The sequence below is a fragment of the Oreochromis aureus genome, linkage group 13 (genome assembly GCF_013358895.1).
Source record: "Oreochromis aureus strain Israel breed Guangdong linkage group 13, ZZ_aureus, whole genome shotgun sequence".
Classification (NCBI taxonomy): domain Eukaryota; kingdom Metazoa; phylum Chordata; class Actinopteri; order Cichliformes; family Cichlidae; genus Oreochromis; species Oreochromis aureus.
In genome coordinates, this window is record NC_052954.1 from 15446665 (window position 1) to 15470519 (window position 23855).

The following is a 23855-nucleotide window of genomic DNA, read 5'->3' on the forward strand; positions in this document are numbered from 1 at the left end:
TTATAACTGTGATTTCTGTGGTCGAAATAGATCAGACATTTCGCATTTATTTTTCCAGTGTATGTAATCCAAAATATTGTGGTTTGACGTACAAAAGTTTTGTATTTAGAGAAATTGGTAAATGGTCATGTTATATTATAGAGACATTTTAGTTTATTTTGTGGCTAACTCAATAAACAAACAAAAAAATTCTAACCCAACTTCTGGTCATTTTTGGTAAGTTTCATATGCATACAGTAAAATGAACCTATACAAAACCAAAACGTCGTTACGTTTTTAACTGACATCAACCATTACTACAATTTTCTCAGCAGACGGTTAGGTGCTTTCTGCCTTTTAAAAAAATGAAGCTGCAGTTATTTATAGTTATTTCACTAACTATTTGATAGTTTCACATTAATGACACGTATTCAGAAAGGGAGAAACTGTAGTGGAAAGTGAATTTACTCCCTTTTAACACATTTCCGTGTTTCTGCTTTATAACATGCATTTTACTTCACATACCTGAAAGTAAAATGCACTTTTTAATCCGGTCGTGAGTAATTTTCACACGCTTTTTTCCTGGTTTTTGTGATATGGCCACATAAAGCACGCTTATAAGACATATATAATAGCTGTGAATAAAATAATATCAAAGCAGGGTAAAAACATGTGCGATAATGACAATAATTCAGCTTTTAAACATTCGAGACTTTTAGGGCTAACATATGAGAACTACAAGTGTTCCCAAGACTCCCGAGGACAGAGGCGCGTTCACGCCGATTCTCTTGCTTTGTGCATTCTTTGGCTCTGCTGCTTAGCAACAAACACTAGCGAGCTAGCCAACTGCCTGGCTAGCTCTCACGCGCAACGTAGCTCACTGAAATAGGCAGCAATGCATATCCATCCTATAAATGTCATGAGAGTGACCTCAGGTATTGACAGTCAATAAACGGTATCTTTCGTTTAGAAGAGAACGTTTTTGCACTAGACAGGGAAGAAGTCATTAGCGAACGGAGCAGAAGGTTGTCTTTCTTCTGTGAAGAGTGGCTAATCTTAGCTAGGCAGCCTTAGCACCGGAGTCTCTTGCGTCTCCTCTTGCCACGGAGAAGAGCGGCGGGAGGCTGTAGATATGTGGATGTGGGTTAGCTGACTGCATAGCTCGCCTAATGTCATTGGATGAGTTGTAGCGTCGTTTTACAGGTAAGAAACTGCACGCTTCTTTGGCATGCTTTCCCATCATTTCTTCACCGTTTATTTCACCCAGCTTTAACGCACTACCTCAGGAGCTGCTCTGTACTTCAAGGGGAGCCTCCTTTCAGCAATTCAACAGGTCTTATCTTGACCAAGGCAAGGGATTTGAGTGAAGAAGAGGAGTGAGAAGTTAACTTCAAACTTAATTCCCATCAGAGACTATGAACGTATTACATATAGCAAAAGTCTTCGACAGAGTTGAATAGCTTAGTTGGGTGTCATGGCGTTTTGATCTGTGTTATTCAGTCTGTGCTTTAAAAAATTGTGGTGCCCCGCCTTGAGGCCTGGGCAAGTAACGGTAAGTCTATGAAGATGACTCACTGTCTAGCAAGGGGGGTGTATTATCTGCTTCATACTGAGCAGAATTCAGTACTATGTGCATAGCAATGCAAAGCATACCCTGCTACCATGTTATATAAAAAATGCAGTAGGCCTGTAGATTTCAGATTCTGTGTTATCACATTTGTATTGTATGGGTGGGGTAATACTGATCTGAAAACCCAGAATTTACTCAGGACAGTTGTTTGTGCAGGTATGGAGAATATTGTCTTTAAATGTGTAGCTGATACCTGTCTTGAAGTGTTCAACTGCACCTTCCAGTCACTTCTTTAGAGCTTGAAAAAAGAAAACAGCTGGACTTCTTTCAAGAGTCTTTTTCCCTTAAAAAAAACAAATGGTGGAAAGTCACAAGTATTTACCCTGGGGGGTACCCTTTGGCAGTGATCCTTACCCAGTATTGATAATGTGAGTCACCACATGAGCCAAGACGTAAAAACCCCCCAACTTGGGTCACTCACATTACCATCAGTGGGGGCTAAGAATGAAATCTCTGTGAGGCCTTGCCCTAACATGACCTATTGAGATCACCCGAGGAGAGTTGTGATTCATTTCAGAAATGTGGGGGATAAGACATGACCACAGTGCTAAAAGATTGCCCCACACTGTTGTTGATACTACGAGCACAATTATTAGAATAGAATAGAATAGAATAATCCTTTAATTGTCCCACAAGGGGAAATTTGGGTGTAACAGCATCAAGAAAGACACACATACAAACAAACAGTGCACAAGACACAGAACAGAAACATACATAATTTTTACATATTTACATCAAGGACAATGGTAACCAAAAACAGAGTACTGTACCGTTATTAAATTAAATTAAATTAAATACAGATAAGAGGTTATAGCGTGAATCGGTTGATAAAATAGTGCAAGTTACAGCGCTGATGTAAACCTATTTTCGTTGGGAGCAGTTTTGATTGTACAGTCTGACAGCTGCAGGGAGGAAGGACCTGCGGAAACGCTCGCATGAAGATCTCATATTCAGATCTCATTTTCAAATACTGTTAAAGCAAATCATCATCATTTATCTAAATCTGAATCATGTTGTTCTAAACCTATAGTAGTTATAAATAAACAATACATAACCAGCTTCTGAACCTCCCAGTTTGACAGTTTCTGTGATGATAAAACACATTTAAACTACAAATCCAGAACCGACTACACTTGAATATGAGAGGACTAGCTGCTTGAAAAGAAGAGGAGGTCTTTACTCAACTAAAGTGAAATGCAAAGTCAAGACTTTAAAATAATCCAAAAGTTTAAATTAAAAGAAGAGCATACTATTCTATTTTCAGCTGTGTTTTGCCTTCATGTTATACCAACTGATGTGTCATTCGGCTCAATTACAGATACATATTGTGACTCAAATTCAGGCAGGCTGTTGAACACTACAGTCACGCAGTAGGCTGTCAGTGTCCACTGAGAACAGCTTTCCCACAATATGTTGTTTAGCGTAGCACTCAGCCACTCTACATATATAGCTGTGGGGACCCGGTTGCTATGCGGAGTCTGCAGTTTTCTGCACTAATGGAACAATAAACATAGCGAACCACCTCTCCAGTCAAGCTGAAAATTTGTTTTACAACAGTTAGTAAAATGTGCACCCATAACAGTTTAAAAGCTAATTACAGACGTTGTGTATGTGACACCGTGTATTAGAGTGCAATGAAGTGCTTGTGGTGCTGGCGAATATGATAATTATATTATTATGCCTATAAAAGTTGAGTTGTGACTGTTGGCTATAAAAATGTATTGTAAAACATTTTTTTAGGCTTGGACAACTACATTTGTAACAGTATATTGACATATCAAACTGAAAATAAGTTTGATTAGTATTAAAAATAAGTAGCAGTTAGTTGCGCCTCTGCTAATTTGCTTGATCGTCAGTTGCACTTTAACAGCATTTATAAGTAACTTATAAACTCAGTAACAAAGTTGGTTTTCATCATATTTGTTCAACTGATAACTGTCTCTGAAGTGAGTGATTCATATATAAACCACATTTGAGTTGCACTTGTCCAGTGTTTGTGTGGCTTTTTCTTTTTTTTTGTAGTATCTAATATTTTATTTTACACTTTCAGCTGGTACATGTGCTCCCGTCACAGCTCTGAAACAATACAGGCACAGTGGAACTGAGAAAATCAGCCAGACGTCACCACCATGTTGGAGGAGGACATGGAAGTGGCCATCAAAGTGGTCGTGGTCGGCAATGGAGCTGTCGGCAAGTCCAGTATGATCCAACGTTACTGCAAGGGCATTTTCACTAAAGACTACAAAAAGACAATTGGAGTGGACTTCCTGGAAAGGCAGATACTGTAAGATAATCATTTGAAAGATGTTCTACTTTATTTATCAGTTATAGTCTATAATCAAAGTCGCAGAGGGTCTGTTAACTAACTACAACTTCAGCTGTATAAAATTGTTTTACAATATTAAATACATATTTCAGTAAGTGCATACTGATCAATGTGGAATCCTGTTGGTACCCACATTTTAGGTTTAATCAGAAATTACTCTTTTTTAAAAAAAAAAAAAAAATGAATTTGACTAAATTTGAGACATTTTACTTAAAAAGGCCACTTTGTTATATTATATTCAGCTTTTATTTAATTAACATTAATTATTATTATTTAATATTTTATTAACCACAGCACAGTGGTGCAGTGGTTAGCATTGTGGCCTCTCAGTGAGATGGTCCTGGGTTTGAATCCACACGCTGGCTCGGGCTTTTCTGTGACTGTGTTGGTTCTCTCTCGGTACTCTGGTTTCCTCTGACAGTCCAAAGACATCCATGTTGGTTAATTAACCAGATTTTTTTTGTTGTATTTTTTATTTTACTTTAATTCTTCTATTGAATGCCTTCTTTTATGTAGTTTTTACTTTTTTACTTTACTTAGTAACTGTGTACTGTATGTAATTACACTCCAGGAGGAACAAGAGCCCTCTAGTGTCCAGAGTTAAATGAAATAAATTTCCACCCTAGAAGAAAACACAATAAAATATTTTTTTCCATGTTGATAATAATAATTAAAAGAGAAAGTTATTTGATGAGAATTAAAAAAAAATTATTTCTGTGAAGGTTCTCAGTCATCCAGGTCATCGTAGTCAAAGGAATTTGCAAAGAAAAGCGTCTGGACTTCTTTGAGTTGTGAAGACGTTTCACCTCTCATCCGAGAAACTGAAGAAGCTTCTCGGATGAGAGGTGAAACGTCTTCAAGCAACTCAAAGAAGTCCAGACGCTTTTCTTTGCAAAAAAAAAATATTATTACTTTTGTTTGAAGAAAATGTTTTATTCCAAATGTCTTAAAATGGTAGATTTTGTGATTGTCTATTAACATAGAAAAACAAGTAGAGTGTGCTGGGTAGGATATAATAGGATATTATAGATGAATGAATAAGTAACTAGTCAATTTTTTCTCATTGTTTTAGTGTAAATGATGAAGAGGTCCGACTAATGCTTTGGGACACTGCTGGGCAGGAGGAGTTTGATGCCATCACTAAGGCCTATTACCGCGGTAAGATCGCACCTGTGCAACAAATAACTTTTGTTTCTCCCGTATTTCTAAGCTTTCAACCAAAGTGTAAGCACTAGTATACATATAATTGCAAATACATTTTAATCTAAATATATATAAATATATATATATATATATTTCCTAGAGGGCTTATTCTTAAATCTGTTCAGTGTTTTTGCTCAATGAATTATGCAACATGTGCAACATGCTTTTTTTACAAGAAGTAACAGCTTGAGAACGTGAACTGTTTGTGTATGTGGTCTTACTTTGCAGGTGCGCAGGCATGTGTGCTTGTCTTCTCCACTACAGACCGGGACTCGTTTCAGGCTATTGACAGCTGGAAGGAGAAGGTGGAAGCAGAAGTTGGAGATATTCCCACAGTTCTTGTGCAAAACAAAATTGACCTCCTGGAAGAGACTGTTATAAAAAAGTAAGCATTCTGTGGTACAGAAAAGCAATTAACTGTTAAAGAAAAGAGTGCTGACTGTTTATTGAAAATAAGCCTGTTAATTTACCAGAAAATTAAGAAGTGCTATATTTCCTTCACTTGTACTGCAGTGAGGAGGCAGAAGCATTGGCTAAGAGGCTTAAGCTAAGATTTTATCGCGCTTCAGTGAAAGAGGACCTAAATGTGAATGAGGGTAGGTTACTGAAAATCTGAACAACTGATCAGATGCAAGTAAAATGGCTTGTTTCTTAATGTTACTGTCATAACATTTCTGCTTGTTCTCTTCATTTAGTTTTTAAGTATTTAGCTGAGAAGTATCTACAGCGACTCAAACAGCAAACAGCAGAGGAGACAGAGGTGGTCCACACAACAAGCAATAAAATAGGTAAGAAATCTTTTTCCGTATCACAGTTTAAGCTCTGGAGTTTTGTTTTGTTTTTGTTTCTTTTAAATAGCCTTGAATTATTCATTCTTTCTGCTTTTTTTTCCAAAGGTGTTTTTAATACAACAAGTACTAATGTCTGCAACCAGAGCTCCAGCAACGGCAGAGAAGTCATCACTTTGCGTCCTAACAAGCAAAGAACCAAGAAGACTAAAAATCCCTTTGGAAGCTGCAGCCTCCTCTAGAGAAAATCATTGCATTTTACTGACCGACAGTTATTTCTGACACTAGATTGGTCGTTATTGTAAGCTGTTGAGGTAGCCACAGTTAGTGACCAAAGCTCACATAGACTGGGAAACACTACACTATACTATATTACTTTATTAACCTAATGTTCATCTTCCTCGCCCCATGTTGATAGGTGTATTGTGGTCTCGGATATTCATCAGCAATCTGGGCACAAAACCTAACCTTTGTACACACTTTGATCCTCCTAATGGTTGCCTTAAGAAACAACTGCAGCTACAGTATGTTGTGTTATTAATTTAATGATGCCCAAAACAACTGAAGTTCTAGCTGTTGGTGCAGGTGGATTTTCCCCCTTATGGCCGAGGTTTTTGCTTTTTTGTTTTTCCATTCTTTTTTTGTTTTGTTTTAATGAAACTTGACATACCAACTCTCATCAAAGTATGTAACAGCAAAAGTTGCACTCCGTGGAGACTTTTCCTTCTGTACGTGTTTATTCTGTTTAACAGTTCAGCTGTGCAATACATTTGCATGTATTATAAAAGATAAGCAGATTATTTTATTCCATATTTTTCTAACTGTTGAACAGATAATGGATCAAACTATATTCTTCGTCCTGATTGAACGCTGAGTTAAATCTCTGTGCGTGAAGTATTTTTGTACGAAGCACAATAGCTTTGACTGATCTTATGTGCCAAATTTTCTCTTTCTGAGCTGTGGTTAAACATGTGCTCTTATAGATATAGGTATGTAACCAAATATCAATAACCAATGACACAAAAATAGTCCTTTATCTGTCTGCTTACACTTGTTAACCAAATTATTTTAGACATAAAACACGATTTACACAAAAAGAAATCTGTTATTTCAATCATAGTACCTCAAGTTACAACCAATTGTTAGTTACAATACAATACTATGCTTTTGATTGCAGTTGTTTACATTGTTTTGTTTATGTTGGTATAGCTTTGACATATATATTCAGAGTACAGTAAACACGGTACAGAATTCTCCTATTAATTTGTTCACCTGGATTGTGAAGAACTTTCTACAGACTGTAAAAAAAGGAGCTGTATTAGGGCCAGAAAGTGAAAAGGAAAAATGAAAGCTCACTGCTCAGTAGGTACTGTACCTGTGGTGTGGAGTTTAGGGCGGGATGTAAACTAATGCTCTCAGAAGGTGTTACAAAAAGTTGGCCATCAAGACGGGATGTTTTGCTATTGAAGCGCTTACGTGTGCCTGATTATGCAAGAAAATTACATTTCTTTCTAACTAAATGAGAGTACTCCCAGAAACAATCTCCCAAACTAATCCTTAGTTTTCAATACAGCTAGCTGTGAATTGTATAATGTATTCACCTTTCCTTCTGTTTTTCAGAACTCATTATTGGGTTACACAGGTTTACCAAGCACAACAAAATATTTAGTAATATAGAAAAGTCTTAGATTAAATCTCCTGTCTTGAATGAACATTTCCTTAGTAGTTTCAGTTGTAGCTATCTATTGGAATTATAATGCATAGGTCATCTGGGAATACATGTGCATGCATGCTTTACTCTTAAAAGAAAAAAAGATTTCAGATCTGTGTTCAGATTTTTTTTCTATTGTGAAAATACCAAAAGGTGCTTAAAATGTGTTCTACAGTTACACCATTGGTACTAAGATTGTGTCACATTTAAAAGTTTCCCCATTACTTTTTTTGTGAACTGTGCTATTTTGAAGAAAAGCAAAGTGGCATAACTATAATGCATGCAGGCCTTTTTTTTCCTCCCATATCAGTGAATGTTTAATCATTGCAATGCCTTGTCAATGTTTACATTCTTAAAGTACACATTTTAATCCATCCTTTTGCTGTTTTTTTTTAAATTGCCTTCACAATAGATCTTTAAGTAATGTTTTTCTCAAGCTTGTGATAGTTTGTGTTTACGTTGTCTTTTGACTGACTTGATTCACTGCACTTTATCATTAAGATGGCGTATAATTTTAAAGAATCAGCAGTTAACACTAACCATACTTAAGTGCTGTCACTCAGGTGTAATCTTTGTGTCTTACTTTTACTTTTTCTCACATGACTTCATGAGCAGATTCACACCTTTAGAAAGACAAACCAACTTGTGTTGGCTTTCAGCCTGAGAAAAACGACACTACTTGCAGTTTTGTTGTATCACACCCTGGAGTGTGCCACACAACTGTGTGTTTGTTGTTTTGTTTGCGAGGCAGTGTTTGGTGGCAATCTGATATGAATAAAAATTTTCTTGAGCATCCATTGTATCATTTCATGACAGTTCCTTTAAACAGAATGTTGTTATTATTTTAACTGGGTACATTTAGTTAGAGTGAATAAGAACAGATAATTTTAGAAGTGCAGACAGTTTGGATAAAAGATGGTTGTCTGCACCCGTGGCAGTTTTTCAAGTTAATAAACAACTAACATGGGTGTAGAAGTTTAGCCTTGCTCTTAGTACCTTGACACAAGAAACTCATACCTCATGATCCTCATATTCTATGTTATTTCATATCCTTATGCCAAATGCCAAACAATAGATGAGTTTGCTCAAATGTCATCCGATGGGGAAGAGCAAGTGATAATATGTAGGGTTCCTAGACAAAGGCAACCTTTACTTACTTTGCTGACATCGTTTTTCTATATGACACAACACAAGTAATTGTTGTAAGTCTCAATTTTTAAATTTATCCTATAGAATATCCTCTACACCAAGTGTGTGGAGATTCCTAAATAAACAAAGGAGCTTGCCACATGCTGCACTGCACTTGTTTGCAAGTCTGACCTTAGAGCGCCATTATTTGTTGTCAACTAGGAAAGAATAAACTACAAAACATTTAATTCAACTGTATTTCATGTGAGTACTTTGATTTAGCAGCACAGACCAAGACCAAGGAAGTGTTTCTCTCTAATATCAAGTCCTCTGCTCATAGCAGAACATTCTTAACCCTGACTTTTTAAGAAATTGAATACTCATCTTATTAATGGTTAAAAAGACACCAATACAAAAAAACGAAGTCATCAAAACTTTAAGAAGGTCCAAGGAAAACCATCTGGGAGCTTGACTGCTGAAGAGTACTGTATATTTAAAGAAGTCTCTGCCCGACACTCATAAGACAACAGGTTTATTTAGTTTTTTGACACGTGATCTGAAATAAAACTCATATGTGCAAATACAAACTAAAATCCATATATCTTGTGTTGATTTCACACAAAGAGGTAGTGCGTGCACTTACAAAATCAACTACCTAATTTTAAAAGTGAGGCAATGAAACAAAAAGAGACTTAATTCATTGCTGTTCAGCATCTTTTACTGCACTAGGTGCATATGTGAACACACGCGTACATTGTATAAACATTAAGCAACCAATATTAAGTAGATCAATGTAAAAATGACAATGATTTGGTAAAACTGGATATTTGTTGTTCACTTTTCTTGCTACAAGTAGCAGCCTTCTGAAAGAGAACATTCAAGGCACATTTAATGCTTTGGTGATGAGTCTTATTGACTACCGTTTGCTTTTGTGTTCTCCAGTTTTTGATGATCCATAATCTTGATGTTCTTTTCAGCATTTTCAACATTTCTCAATAGAGTCTCCAGCCTCCGCTTTATGTTCTTCTGGTCCTCCAGAGCGCAACCGATCACAATGGCCTGAAACTTCTGGTCGATGGGAATGGCCGGTGCTTCAGTCACACATGCGGCGTGCAGGGCTAGCAGCTTCTGCCTGCTCCCCTCCATGTCGTCCAGCAACTTTTTCACTATTTCATCTATGATGGATGTGGCTTTTTGTAGCGCCTCCTCCTGCTGCGGGTTTCTGATTGTCCCAACAGAGATTTCCACAGACAGCGTCCGGCCCATTAAACGGTTTGCAGTTAAAGTTAACTCCTCTCTCTCTCCTAAGAGACACAACATATGGGAAAAAAATAAATAAATACTTTATCTTTAAGTGAAAAGATTACCACAGGTAACTAGGTTTTGTAAGGGGTAGCATGTTGGCTAGATTTATCTAAATTCAAATCCTTGCCCTTGTCTTTATTATCTGAAGTTTTCATGTTCATGACTGTGCTCAATCTACCACAAGCCAGGGACACAGTTATTTTATGCAGTGTAAAACAACAGGGTGGGCTTGCACATTTACACTTCAGATCTGCAAGGCCATCTTGTTGCAAAACCTTTCTAAAAAAATTCTCTGAGAGACAAAGCAGCTGGTGTAAAAACAATCTACAGCAGATAAATAGTATCAGAAAATCAAGTCTGCTGAATTTGAATTTTCTGCCTCAAACTGTCATCAGTATGTATGGAGGAGGTTGCGAAAGAGATACAGCAGTAAGTATCAGCGGTGTTAGGGATCTTGTCAAAATTGATGAATTATGAACACAGAAAACTACCGTCAGATTTTGATCCACCATGCAGTACCATCTGGAAAGCATCTGATTGGCTTCATGTTTCAGCATGACAATGATCCCAAACACATTGCTAATGGATTAAAAGCTAGACAGAGGAAACACACAGTGGAACACTATCTGTAATGGACTGGACTCCCCAGAGCCCAAAGCACAACATTACTGAGCAGGGTGGGATCGTCTTGGCAGAGAACAGAACAAAAGGCAGTCGCCCAAATTCTGTTTTGCCACATATATTTTGTATTTCCATTTATTTTTGCATGTTTTACTAGATCACTGCACTTATTTCCACTTTACTGTCAATGTAGAAAGAAATAAGGAGTGGCTCAAGACTTTTGCCTAATACTGTACACTGTAATGATTTCTTTGCAAGTGGACGCTTTCTTTGAAAACAAAAACAAAAAATGAAATACGGGTAATCAGATAAAGACTGCAGGTGGTTTTCAATGAGCATGTTCAACCTAGTTTAGTTCCTTCATTAAAATGGAGCTTGATGTATAAATGACATCCATGAGCTGCAAACAACTACCTGGGTGGAACTCTTTAAATCCTCAGACATTCACGAACCCACCTCCACCCAACAGAAAAGTTCACTTTAAAAGCGTGTCCTCATTGGATCACAATGTTGCAGTGGCATCAGAGCAGAAATACAGGAATTCAAAACACAACAAAATGATACTAGGAGGCTATATGTACACAGTGACATCAACCAGCGCGTGACTTTTGCGTTCAAGTTGTGACAGTCTGCAAGCCGCCTCACCAGCACAGATGTTACGCATTTCTTGACTGTTCTGTAGAGACTGAATCATTTCCAGGATGCACTCCCTTTCCTGCTCCATGGCCGATGCCGCTTCGCGTAAAGCCTCCACCCTGTTGGAGACAACAAAGCATGACAATAACCATCCATTGAAAAGCATCCTTAAACTGCGAGAGTAATGATTATGAGGCTGTGAGCTACGAACTAAAAGCAATCCACCTATAAAACATATGCGTAAAATGTGATCATTAACTGTTCTCGGAAAACCGCTAAGAAATTAAAGCTACTTTTATGGCACATTTTAAGCGCTATAATAACTTATTATATTAGATGTGAGTAGTCATATATATCCCACAAACGACAATGCTTGAATAGGTGGCTCAGCATAAAGCACATGCTAAGGCCCGTTACTTAACTACCTCATTTCGAGCTGGTCCAAACTTTCCAGCAGCCGCCCCGAGCGATCTGCCATGGATAGCGTCCTGCTGAACTTGCTACAGGTAGCCTCGTTCATCTTCGCCTGTATTTTTGCCTGAGCCATGATGATGAATACCCGTCACAAGGCTGATCCGTTCCGGAGTAAAAACAAATCCCGTGTGCGGTCAACTCCGAGCTGTCCAGCTGACTGTAGCTCCACCGGCTGCTGCTGCAGCGCCCCTGGGAGAACATTTCCAAACATGGGCTGCAACTTCCTTCACTCTCTCCTCATAGAAGCTTCCCGAGGAGCCCAGGACTGTGCTCTCAAAACTAGGGTCCGAGGACCCCCTGAAGGACCACGGAAACGGCCGTCCGGTCCACAGAAATACTAGCTAGGATTTAAATTAATAGGATAACAGTCACTATTTTTTGTTCAACAAAATTAGTTAATAGACTTTGCTGAATCCACCACCAACCTTTTAACTCTGACAGTGATTTCTATCAATGACTCAAGTACTATAAAATATAAAAAAAATGTATACTATAGCATAAATTCCTTACATTAAATGAGGAGTTTTTCCTCACCAACAAAGGCAGCTTCACCTCTGGCACTGCAGTTAGCCTGGAGATGCCAAATTCTACAACCAGGAGCCCAGTGCTAATTAACCTGTACTGTGTCAGTGCACAACACTCAGGTCTTACGTCATAGTCCATTATCTCAAAGCTTTTGCTCTTTAGCTGACTTGCCCAAAATCAGATATTTGGCTTGTAACAGCCAAGGGGATGAAAAGTTTCATGGATATATTGCAGTTGATCACAACACGATAATTCTAAATGCATATTTTCAGTGTTAATCCATAAAAAGGAATTGGCTACCCAGATCAGTGTATGCAGGGATGAGCAGTTAATTTTATCCAAGAGCCCACATGAATAATGTGGGCTCTTGGGAACATTAATTGCTGGGTATACGAGTTTTACTCGAGTGCACTCTTAAGTGTGTGCACCAAATTAACACATTTCTGGAGCACAAAAATTATGTGAATTTATATTGCAGACTTCTGGTATCACAAAAGCTTTTTCCTTAAGAAAAATAATCTAGCATTCTAGCGTAGAAAGATCAGGATTCACATGACACCATGCGAAGAGAGTCTGTGACATACAATACACTGGAAAACAGAGCGCAACTGGAGACACAGCACTGTGGTCACATGTTCAGCTCAGGCATCTTGCAGTGTGGTGGATGCCATCTATAGCACACGTGTCGAAACACTCTGGCTCCTCACAAGTGTCAAGCTTACAAAATTGCAAATCTGCACGGTTCAGTTTGGTGTCCACTTACTGCAAATAATGACAAACTCAGAAAAAGTAAAAAAAAAACAAACAAACAGGACAAACATTTAATTCTTTATTATATTCTGAACACGTTACCTTGTACAAAACATTCTAGTATAACGTTCGATGAACAGCATGTTACAAAAGCACTACCGACTTTCTCAGAACTCCAGGAGGCTTCTTTTGAGAGCTTCTTCCAACTCTGTGAAAACAAATTACATGAGAAAACCTTCATTCATACCAGCATGGCCATATGGAAAACACTACAAACTGCATCATTTCAACAACACTGAGAACATTTTATGTTGACCATAATGTCATAACTTTAACATTTCTATTCTTTCATATCTCCAAATCTATTTATAGTGATCCCCAAAATGTTTCCTTCGTCTTTGAGCCAGCAGAGCCTTTAGGTCATCCACACTCCCCGTCCCCCTCTTCATGACGTCTCACAGGTGCCATAAAGATTGACTGACATCATTCTAAAATCTTCTCCTGGGAAAAATATTCTTTCAGTAGGCAGCTGCTTTGTTTTAGATTTCATGTTCTGATGAAATCTAAAATCTGGACACTGATTGGAGTTTCTTACTCCATTCAAGAGATCAGCATGAATGCTAAATTTGGACTTGTCTGAAAATAACACCTTCAATAGCTGCAGACTTTCTGTGCGTGTTATTTGCAAATTTAAGCCTAGCTGTCCCAGTCTGTGAGCTGGATAGTTTCCACTCCCCTCTACCCACAATTCGAATAGTCTTTGAACTGAGCTGTGTCTGTAATCCTGCTCAAAGCACTCCTCTGTGGTGTTTCTAAGCATTTTTTTGTAATCTGGTGGTCTTTCTGAGTGCCTTTTGTTCCGAGGACTGACTTCTCTCTTCATCTTTCTGAAAATATTTCATAACCATGGAGCATTGAAGATTGAGATGGTCGGATGAACGTTGTGTCATCCTATGCTTGAGCTCACGTCACCGTCTTTTACTGTTTGTCCCCAGTAGGAAGGTAATTTATGAATTTCTGAAGAGCCTGTTTACACAGATGTAATTCATCACATTACTTTCCAATTTAAGCAGCAGGTTCAAGCTTTCTCAAATGTAAGCCTGACATCATTTTAGTACACAAAACTACAGATGAGTTTCTTTTTCATCAATTTGATCAAACACATTCTTTGTCTCGACATTTGTTAAATGTGTTCAAATTCCTCCAAGCAGTGAGTCACGGTTCGATTCCTGGCCAGCCAGACTGTGAGTGCACATCACACTGCATCCCATATTTCCTGTCTGTTCCTATCTAATAAAAGAACAAAAAAAAACAAAACAAAAAAAAACTCTCCCAAAAGGCTGGGAATAAACCTCACTAAACCAACTGTTCAAATATTTTTTAGGCCTGCATGTTATCCGTCGACATTTTCATTCCTTAATGTGCAGGGCAATGTTAACAATCACCGACTGCATAACGTACTGGATGTTTATCTCAATACAATAAATTCAGCAAAACAGACAATATGTTGTATTGTGCTGACTTACAAACTGTTCAAAAGAGAAAGACTATATCCTCAGCCCTGCATACACATACCTGCTGACTCTTGCGCTTCTTCTGCACTCAAAGACAGCGCGCGTTTCATTTCGTCATCCGATTCAACTGTAACAGAATACAGAGTCGTTTATCCAAGCTGTTAAAAATCAAGATTAATGAGCATACTTTAAGACAAGTGAATCAGTGTGTTTTTGTTTGACAGGACATTCATAGGATTAAATATGCAAATAATTATTAGCAGTTGAGCTAAAGGAAGAGTTCTCTTTAAACAGACAGCCGTTAGGGTCTCATGACGAAAAGAGAGAAAAAAACGAAGTAGCATTTATTTAGTATCTAGCCTTTTCTTTCTAGTTACAGGTGACAACAAAATTATTAGTCCCCTATGAAAATTAACATTTTGTCCATTTCAAATTTGTCCCAGTGCTTTTTCAATAGAGCTAAGGATTTTCAACATAGGATTACTAAACACACTAGTTTTCTTTAGGAAGCATAAATTATTTGTATTTGCACACAATAACAGAATTGTTTCAGAAAAAAACAAAAATTACCAGGGTCAATAATATTAGCTCCCTGAGAAAACTGGCCTTTTTATTTAGCTATAGCAAAAACCACTACTGTGCAACGATGTGCTTTATTTTTGTAATGCTCAAAGCTTGTAAAATCATTAAAACTGTGGGTTTATCTTCCAATTTAAAGAAAGCATAAGAACATCAAAAAGAGTTTGAGTTATCACGTGAAAAACACCTTTGTCAAAGTGAAAGAAATCCTGAAGGGAAAAAAGATATGAGAAGATTTTTAAAGAAAACCAGGAAAATTGGGTCTGAGCAGTTACTTTGTCTTCCAACATGACGACATAAACAATAAGTCACTCCTGGTGGAGAACTACCCCCAGAAGACCAAAGTCAACATTACTGGCTTGACTGCTCAAAGAGCTGACTTGATGTGGGTTAAACAGAAGACCAAAGTCTATGCCAGGAGACCATCAAATCTGAAAGCATTTGAGAGACTCAGCAAAGAGGAATGGACTGGGATTGCTCAGGCGATGTGTGTGAGACTAGTTGAAAACTACAAACAACTATTGCAGGCTGTTATCCAGCAAAAAGGATACACCACCTATTAGCATCAGGAGGACTCATCACTTTGTCTCTGGTAGTTTGAATAAATAATTTGGTTCCTGTGTGCAAAATAAAAATAATGTAACCAATAAAAATCTAGGATTTTTGAAAAAGCTGTGATTAAAATTCCTTCCTCTGTTTAACAACACTTTAAAAAAAAATTCATAGGGGGACTAATAATTCTGGCCTCATCTGTATATCAGTGATATATGTATAGTTTACTGCCTACCTTCCTGCACTTCACTCTCGTCATTGGTGTGATCAGTGTTGAAAAATGTCAGCGTTTCGTTGTTAATCTCTGCAAACATGAATACAAATTAACATTCAAACACAAGACATTAAATGTGAATCAGTTTAACCGATTTACCGTTGCTCTCTGGTTTATTCTCCACAGCATTAGGTATTCTTGGAGTGGTGGGTTCTGCTTTCGAGCCTTTCCTGCAGGTCCTGGAACTCATGCAGGGATCCAGTGTACAATGTTGCGAGTGGTAGTGTTTATGGAAACTCGGTACATCCATAAAACTCTCTTGGCAGTCTTTGCATCTGATGTCAAAGCTCCTGTCCAGGTTCAAGGCTGTGTGTTTTGTGTGGACATGAGTCTTGATCTGTGCATAGGATGGAACAGATACATCGCAAGGCACACAGATGTACTGGCATTTTTCTTCCGCAGCCAGATTCCTCATGCATTGTGTGTAAGTGGCTTTCATGTCTGCTTTACTTTTTTCTGAACCCATGCACGGGCATGTAAACTGACTGGTACTCTCAGCGGCAGCGGCGGCATCTGGTTGAACAACTTCAACGTCATCCATGCAGTAGTAGTCCTTACTGTGAAGATTCTTGTAGTGCTCAAAAAACTCCTCCTCAGATCCGAACTCCATGCTGTCACAGAGGCCGCAGAAATAGGAAGTTTTTATGACCCCATCATGCTCATTCATACAGTGTCTCCGTACGGTGGACTCTTTGAAGAACTTCTGAGGACAGTGTCCGCAGACGAATCTCTGAAAGCTGTGACTACTAACATCGCTACAGTGTTTGCGGACAGCAACCTCCGAGTCAAAGACATCCTCGCACATCCTGCACATCCAAGACTGCTCTACTTTTGATGAAGACACCTCTGTGCTCAGCTGGACTTTGGCCACAGACAAGGAGTGAAATGTGACGTCACTGCTAGTGGATGGCTTGACATCAACGATTATGGGAAGCTGCTCAGGCACTTCTTGTTCACTGAAATACGTGTGACCGCTGTGAGCTCCGGACACGTGTGACAGGATGTCTTCGTACCGAGGCATTTCCACTTTGCACTTGCGGCAGTAGAAGAGGAAGTTGGAGAGATGAGCGCCCCCGTGAAAGCGACTCATATGCAGACGTGCAATGGAAGACTCCCCCATATGTTTGCCACACACGCCACACTGATGGAAAATTTGGTTCACAGCCAGAAGGTGCTTACTGGCTCCAGCCTCGTCTGAGAACTGAAGACCACACTCGCAGCACCAAGCTGTTACGCTCCCGCTACTGGTGACAGTCACACTTGTGCCCAGGCACTGCCGATTAGCTGGAAATCTGTCATGGTCACCGCTCTTCTTGTTTCTTTTGAGAGGTGTTGCAAGGCCAGTGGTCTCCTCTGTGTCTTTTGAGTCTCTAGCTCTCTTCGAGTGTAGAATTTCACTAAACCTGCAGTGCTGAAGAAGTGCTTTTGCCATTGTATTGTTGAGTTCAACTTCATGCTGCATCGACTCCCTGTGTTTCTCAACTTCAGCTTGGCTGAGGAAGATTTCACAGCAGACAGAACACTGTCCTCGCACATGCAGCTGCTTCATGACCTGCACTATCGTCTTGTCAGCTTTGGCCACAGCACAGCCCTGTCTGCAGTACACACTAAAAAGAGGAAAATGAGGGACAAGGGCCATAAAAATGAGTTTCATAAAGGATCTGAATACAATCAGTGAAATAAAGAGATTTCACAACATGCAAATGTTGTAAAAAACAAAAACAAAAAAACAAACGAAAACAAAACAGTAAACATACTTAAAGTGAGCTTGAGCTGCTTGATGGGAGATCAGTACGTTATGACACAAAGAGCAGCGGACACTGAACGCTACATCTTTGCACAAGGCGATCAGACGATTCTTGACATGTTGAGGGACAGGGACTGGCAGCGGACTTTCTGTGGGTTTTTTTTAAAATCAAATGTAAAATAAAATGCAAAATGGCTCATTTAGCTACTTTCCAGTATCTAAGATCTTCTAGAACCAAACAAACAAAGGTAACCTGAGTAAATATAAAATGCTGTTTTTAAGTGATGATTTTATTTATTAGAGGAAAAAAAGAAAAGACAAGAAAAAAAATTACCTCTTAAGACGAGTGAGTGTTTGAAGTGGCTTTCGGCTGACATGTGCTGGAGACACTCGTCTCTGAGGTTGAAGAGGTGGTAGCAGGCAGGACATGCAAAACACACAATTCGCTGATAGATCTGGTTGATGCTATGACCATCAGGATTAGATGAGGACACCTAGTAACCAAAACAGTTCTGAATTATTACACCATGCAGGGATTCAGGCTGCAACTTCTAATTGCACAGTCAGAAAAGTGCACAGACCTTCGACTTAACATGGTTCCTCCAGGATTCTTTGGCCTGAAAATTCTTTCCACATGCAACACAGGCAAAGAACTCTGATGGACTTCCTTTAAGATTGATAGTCGGGTCACATGGGGAGTGATCAAACCTGCATACAAGAGCTTTTACTCAATACATGTGCAAGAGACAACCATTTTTCGTGAGGAACACAGTTAAGCCACTGCACCAACACACTCACGAATGAAAAATTATTACCTTTTCAAGTGTCCATCAAGGAGGGAAGCATTATCATAAACTCGACCACAGTTAATTACTGGACAAGTATGCCTAGTTGAGATACTTCTGTGGAAAGAAGCTCTTTGTCTTCCCTCGGAACCAGCACTGATCGCTCCAGGTTTAAGACCTAGATAAACACAATATTGCAGTATGTTAAGTCCCACAAGCCAATCCACTGACAACTATAACAAAAAATTGCACCAATAAATCATTGATTTGACCCCGGTGGATGCAAGCCACTCTACATCACTAGAAAGTTTGTTTAGAATTCATTCAAAACATTTCAAGCCATTGTGTTTACAGATAGACAGAATAGCATGCACACATGCAAACACTACCAAAAACATGACCTCCTTGGCAGAGGTAATTAGCATACTGATAGAAATGTAAAAAACAAACAAACAAAAAAACAAAACCAAAAAAACAAACAGCAACTACGTGACAGGAAAATGTTTTAAAAGTCTTCTACTAATTTGAGTAAAACAACTACAACAGGTTTCTAATCCCGATCAATAATTACCTGGCATCTTTAACCACATGTCTACACAACGTTTGGCTTCCTGATTAATCCCATTTACAGCACTAACAGCCAGCTCCTGTTGTCCATGAGCTTTTTGTAGGATCTGCTTCTCCTGAAAAAGGGACAAAGACGTAATACGTAAGATATTTGCCTCACATGGAAAACACAAAACAAAACAAAACAAAAAACAAAACAAAAACCACATCAGTGAAAACCAGCTGACTCTTTAATGTTGGTTCTCCAGGTAATGTTGAATGTTATGAATAGACTACCTTCCCCATCTTTTGTGCCCACAGGGGGGCACTGCTGCTCATAAAGGCTTAATCTACCCATACACTAACCCAGTAAAATCTTGGTGAGGATCTAAAGTTAAGTTTAAATTTCATGTTCTTTGTAAATATGTTAATGAGCACATGTATGTGAAAGCAATTTAAAATTCATAGTAAAATTTGTTTTACAACAGTTCACATAAAGCATAAGGCATTGCATCTTCTACTTTCCTGCTGTGCTGAAAAAAAAAAAAAAGGTACAGATCTGAATGGAAACAGTGAAAACAAAATCAATTTTCTGACAGGCTAAATGATTAATGAAAGTCCAACAAACAACAAATGACAGAGGCTCAGTTTATTTGTCAACAACCTTACCTTGAATGCTCTGCATTTATCTGCTCGTTCCTTTTTCTGTACAGCCACTTGGTGCGCCAGTCTGTCCAGGGTGGACGTAACACGTGCTTTATGACGGCTGATTTTATCTTCAAGCTACAATTGAAAGAAACAGTGCGTTTTTAAGAAAAAAGGATATTAACATATCAATTAAAAGGATTAAATTACTAAATGATCTGTTTAAAAAAAAAAAAAAAAAAAAAAAAAAAAAACTTACTGTAACGGGCAATGATGAACATCCCTCATCCTCACTGTCACTCAACAGGTCAATACATTCCAATACTGGTCTGAGAGGGCCCTCCTGCATTTTTTTAAAAAAAAGAAAGAAAAAGAAAACCATCAACACTATTTCAGGCTTATAAAACACATCTAAAGTCCAAATCATAAGGATCTGGACAGTATGAGACATCAGTGAATGGAGAGAAACAAAAAGCAGTCTGTTTATTAGGCTTCATTAACGTGACAGTGAACAATGCCACTAGTTTGAAAACCAAAAAGCGTGTGTTATCATTTTTGAACTAATACTTATTTAATAGAGCCAGATTGCATATGACTTACTGATACAAACTCGACTTCTTTTTCCACCTCATCTTCATCTGCGTCAACTGGAGAGGACATCTTCCTAGAGGAAACGGGAAGATAACACGTTTTCAAGCTGGAGTACTTACTTAGCGACAGTTCTTCGGACAATATAGCAACAATTATAATTACCTCTTTTGGTGCAATTAGCTTAACGGTTACGTTTAAGCTAAGCATGAACAACACAGACAGTTAGGCAAAGGAAAGAGTAGCAGCCGGATAGCTTAGGTCTCGTAGCAAATATGCGAGGCGTTGAACAAACGAATATTAGCATGCTGTAACATCAACCGAAGTGCAGCTATTGTACCTAGCGACCTTTTAGAAAACGTCTTGTCGTTGTCAAGTCTTTTAAAAGTAGGAAAATACGACTTGCTTTAACGAGGGTCACCCGTGTAGAAATTCAACATGGGGGCATAATTTCTTCCTCGTTTCGCCACCTCATTTAGTACTTCTCTTCGGTGCTGCCTCTCATGTGGGGGCTGCTCTACAGCAACTATTCAACGGCTTAAATCAGTGTTGTTGCAGTATACCTATTAACCAGCGGCGGCAGTAGTGAGCTGCGAGCTTCTAAACAGCACTTCAAAAGTGGAACGAAGAAGAAGTTACGCGCCAGTACACTACGGTGGTGCGTTCACGGGCTGCATGAAGTTCAATGATCATAATATGTAAATCAAAGCGATTTTTACACACATTGACATGATCGAAGTTAAAAAGCCCTACATGTCACCGAGAATTTCACTCGTCTTCTGCTAGGGGGTTGTTCTACCAACCATACTCTGGTGAAGACTATTATTAGCAGTGATATCTCCACTCTGAAAGAAATAACTCATGGGTCCCAAACATTCACTGTGTGAGATATGCAAGATAATATTATGTTGTGTAATGTTAGATTTAAAAACTGCAAACAAGTGTTTGCAGTTTTGGCGTTTTTACACCGCTTAACTAATGTCCGCTTCGTAGGCCATTACTGGAAGTGTTTCTGAAACTAAAACCCCCATTCCCACAAGGTGCACGACCTTCTCTAAAAAAATAAATGGATGCCGACCAGGGGCTAACGTCCGGTAAAACCGATGAAATACGGCATATCTGAGACTCATAGTTTAAATTAAGATAAGCATCGAATTACCTGCACCTGTGTTGCTCACTCTGTCAGATTGGTAGCTCACTGCTACAACATCCCAAATAAACGTAAACGCAGCTAGTCCAGACGTCATATATAGCGGGTGCGGTTTTTTTGTTCGCAGAGTGCGCCGCGTGGACGGAGCTTGGGCTTGCTACAAAATACACGAGAGAACAAAGTCCGCCTCTGCGCTCTTATCTAATCCGGGACGAAGTGCGATGATGTTACCAACTACTACCATTTTAATATTCTAGTCATCCCCGCCAGAGGCGCCAACTTTACCTAGATTCATATTTATGTATCATATTTAACATCGTTTAGTGGAGAGATGAATTGTACACCTTCACATACATAAACACCAAACACATTTGTAAATAGCAGCATTACATGGTGCTCATCTGCGCCCTTGTTGAATCACATCTACTCTATTCTATAACTCTAGTTTCATCATGAATTGATTTGCAAATCTCATAAACAAATATTTTATTCACCATAGAAAAAAGTATAACACATCTCAAAAGGGTGGGGATAGGGCCATGTTTACTGCTGTGTAGCATGGCCTCTTCTTTTAAAAGGAGTCTGTAAACGTTTAGGCACTAATGAGTCCAATTGTTGGACTTTTGGGAGAGGAATCTTTTCCAATTCTTTTCTTATATAGGATTGTAGTTGCTCCACATTCCTGGGTCTTCTTTGTTTTATGTTATTTCGTGATGTGTCAAATGTTGTCAGTTGGTGAAAGTATAGAGTTTAGTGTCACCTCGTTGAAATATGCACACCTTACAGCACTGATTGTGGCTTTCCAGATGTGCAACCACAGAACAGTTTTGTACTTTAAAAGAGTCCATTTTAAGGGAGCTTTGTCCCAGATCGGACAGCAGCATTTCTGGATCATGTTCACATAAGGTTTTCTTGTTTGCATGACTAAGCTTTAACTTGCATTTGTGGATGGTACAGTGAACTCTGTACAAAACACATGCAGTGATTTCCATAGCAGGATCATCAGGTTCGTAATGCAGCGCTGCTTGAGGGCCCAAATATCACAGGCATCCAATTTTGATTCACTGTTGATGATGTTATGCACTGTAGACAATGAAATATTCAAGGTCTTCACAATTCTACACTGAGGAACGTCATTCTGAAACTGTTCCACATTTTTTAACCTCAGTTTTTTGCAGATCGGTGAACCTCTAGCCATCTTTACTTCTGAAAAACTCTGTTTTGACCTGTTGGCACTGAGCCTAGTCCCTTGCAACATGGTCCTCCCCGTTGTTTCTTTTTAGCACCACTTCCAGGCTTTAGTTGCCCAAATCCTAACTGTTTCTAGATGTGCTGATGACATCAAATTCAATAATAACTTTTTTTCATGAAATAGTAAAATGTTTTAGTTGAAAGATTTGATTTTTTATAATGTTCTATTGTGAATAAAATATTCAGTTCTATTCTCTTCTCTTCTTTTTATTAAAACTCATATGTTACATATTTGACACAGGCAGTATGATATCAATGCGTATATGGCAATATGCATTGAAATTTATAGCAGGCCATGTTAGAAAGTTAAAGCCAAGCACACAGACATAACCAGGATTCAAACAAGGTGAAAGGAGGTCTGTAGGTTGTGTTTTGTTGTTGTTGCTGGTGTTTTATGACAAATGATAACACCTTCAGACATTTTAGTATAGCCTTGTGCAATCTAGGGCATCAGTTACAGTTTGTAAGTACACAGCTTTTGCAATAGCTTATAAAGCTTACATTTTGTAACACATTTGAAAGCTTTTAAAATAATACAGTTTAATTCAGTAATACTGAAAGCTGTACTCTAAAACATCAGAGATGGCCTGATGCATAATGAGAACTAATTATTTTATTTGAAAAATAAAACGTAGATTTTATGTCTAACTATTGGGCTGATTGTATTTGTAAGTTGGTAAATGTATGAGTGACACATACAACTAAACATATGTTGTTATATGTAGGTGGAAAACTGTATTTACTAGTCTAAGAATTTAAATAGTCTAAGAATAGTCGTATATAATTTACATACCTACACCCACAATGTGCGGTGTTGTATAAACACGTGTTTTTCTCCTGCCACACTTTGCTTGTCTGAGTCTTTCATTTAGCAGAAGGAGAGATGATGTCATTTCACCCCAAAATTACATAACCCGTGTTGGCTTATGATCAGAGTTTCTGCTCGCTCTAATCCTCAAAGTATCTGTGCATAGGACCTGCCTCATCTCAGCACCTATCAGTACATACATTTTTAAACCATACTGGGTAGACCTGCTCTACAAAATACACACGATATTTCATTTCGGGGGGAAAAACATGCTATATGTGTATACAGTGGCGATGACACTCTAGATCACATTTAAACATATTAAAGAAATATATATCTT

General features: G+C 38.5%; 3 protein-coding genes across 8 annotated transcripts; 1 reads left to right on the forward strand and 2 right to left on the reverse strand.

Moving 5' to 3' along the window:
• Positions 1-796: 796 nt before the first annotated feature.
• On the forward strand, positions 797-8430 carry rab23 (RAB23, member RAS oncogene family). Its single transcript, XM_031742984.2, has 7 exons — positions 797-1182; positions 3660-3893; positions 5008-5093; positions 5367-5523; positions 5652-5734; positions 5834-5926; positions 6035-8430. The coding sequence occupies exons 2-7, from the start codon at positions 3739-3741 to the stop codon at positions 6166-6168; spliced, it is 708 nt and encodes a 235-aa protein (XP_031598844.1). The 5' UTR covers positions 797-1182; positions 3660-3738; the 3' UTR covers positions 6169-8430.
• An 851-nt stretch (positions 8431-9281) lies between these two features.
• On the reverse strand, positions 9282-12072 carry bag2 (BCL2 associated athanogene 2). Its single transcript, XM_031742953.2, has 3 exons — positions 11753-12072; positions 11337-11446; positions 9282-10069 (listed from the first exon to the last, which is right to left on the reverse strand). The coding sequence occupies exons 1-3, from the start codon at positions 11872-11874 to the stop codon at positions 9675-9677; spliced, it is 627 nt and encodes a 208-aa protein (XP_031598813.1). The 5' UTR covers positions 11875-12072; the 3' UTR covers positions 9282-9674.
• A 1070-nt stretch (positions 12073-13142) lies between these two features.
• On the reverse strand, positions 13143-21640 carry znf451 (zinc finger protein 451). Of its 6 annotated transcripts, none has more exons than XM_039621939.1 (14): positions 20713-20883; positions 20472-20508; positions 20319-20382; positions 19978-20061; positions 19743-19856; positions 19099-19210; positions 18558-18705; positions 18324-18450; positions 18077-18236; positions 17753-17891; positions 16095-17602; positions 15957-16025; positions 14652-14717; positions 13291-14102 (listed from the first exon to the last, which is right to left on the reverse strand). In XM_039621939.1, the coding sequence occupies exons 3-14, from the start codon at positions 20376-20378 to the stop codon at positions 14023-14025; spliced, it is 2667 nt and encodes an 888-aa protein (XP_039477873.1). In that variant the 5' UTR covers positions 20379-20382; positions 20472-20508; positions 20713-20883; the 3' UTR covers positions 13291-14022. The 6 variants fall into 6 exon arrangements, with proteins under 6 accessions (XP_031598789.1, XP_039477873.1, XP_039477871.1 ...); XM_039621937.1 differs by having other exon boundaries at positions 20647-20883; XM_031742929.2 differs by lacking the exon at positions 13291-14102 and adding an exon at positions 13143-13284 and having other exon boundaries at positions 20472-20882.
• Between the last annotated feature and the right edge of the window lie 2215 nt (positions 21641-23855).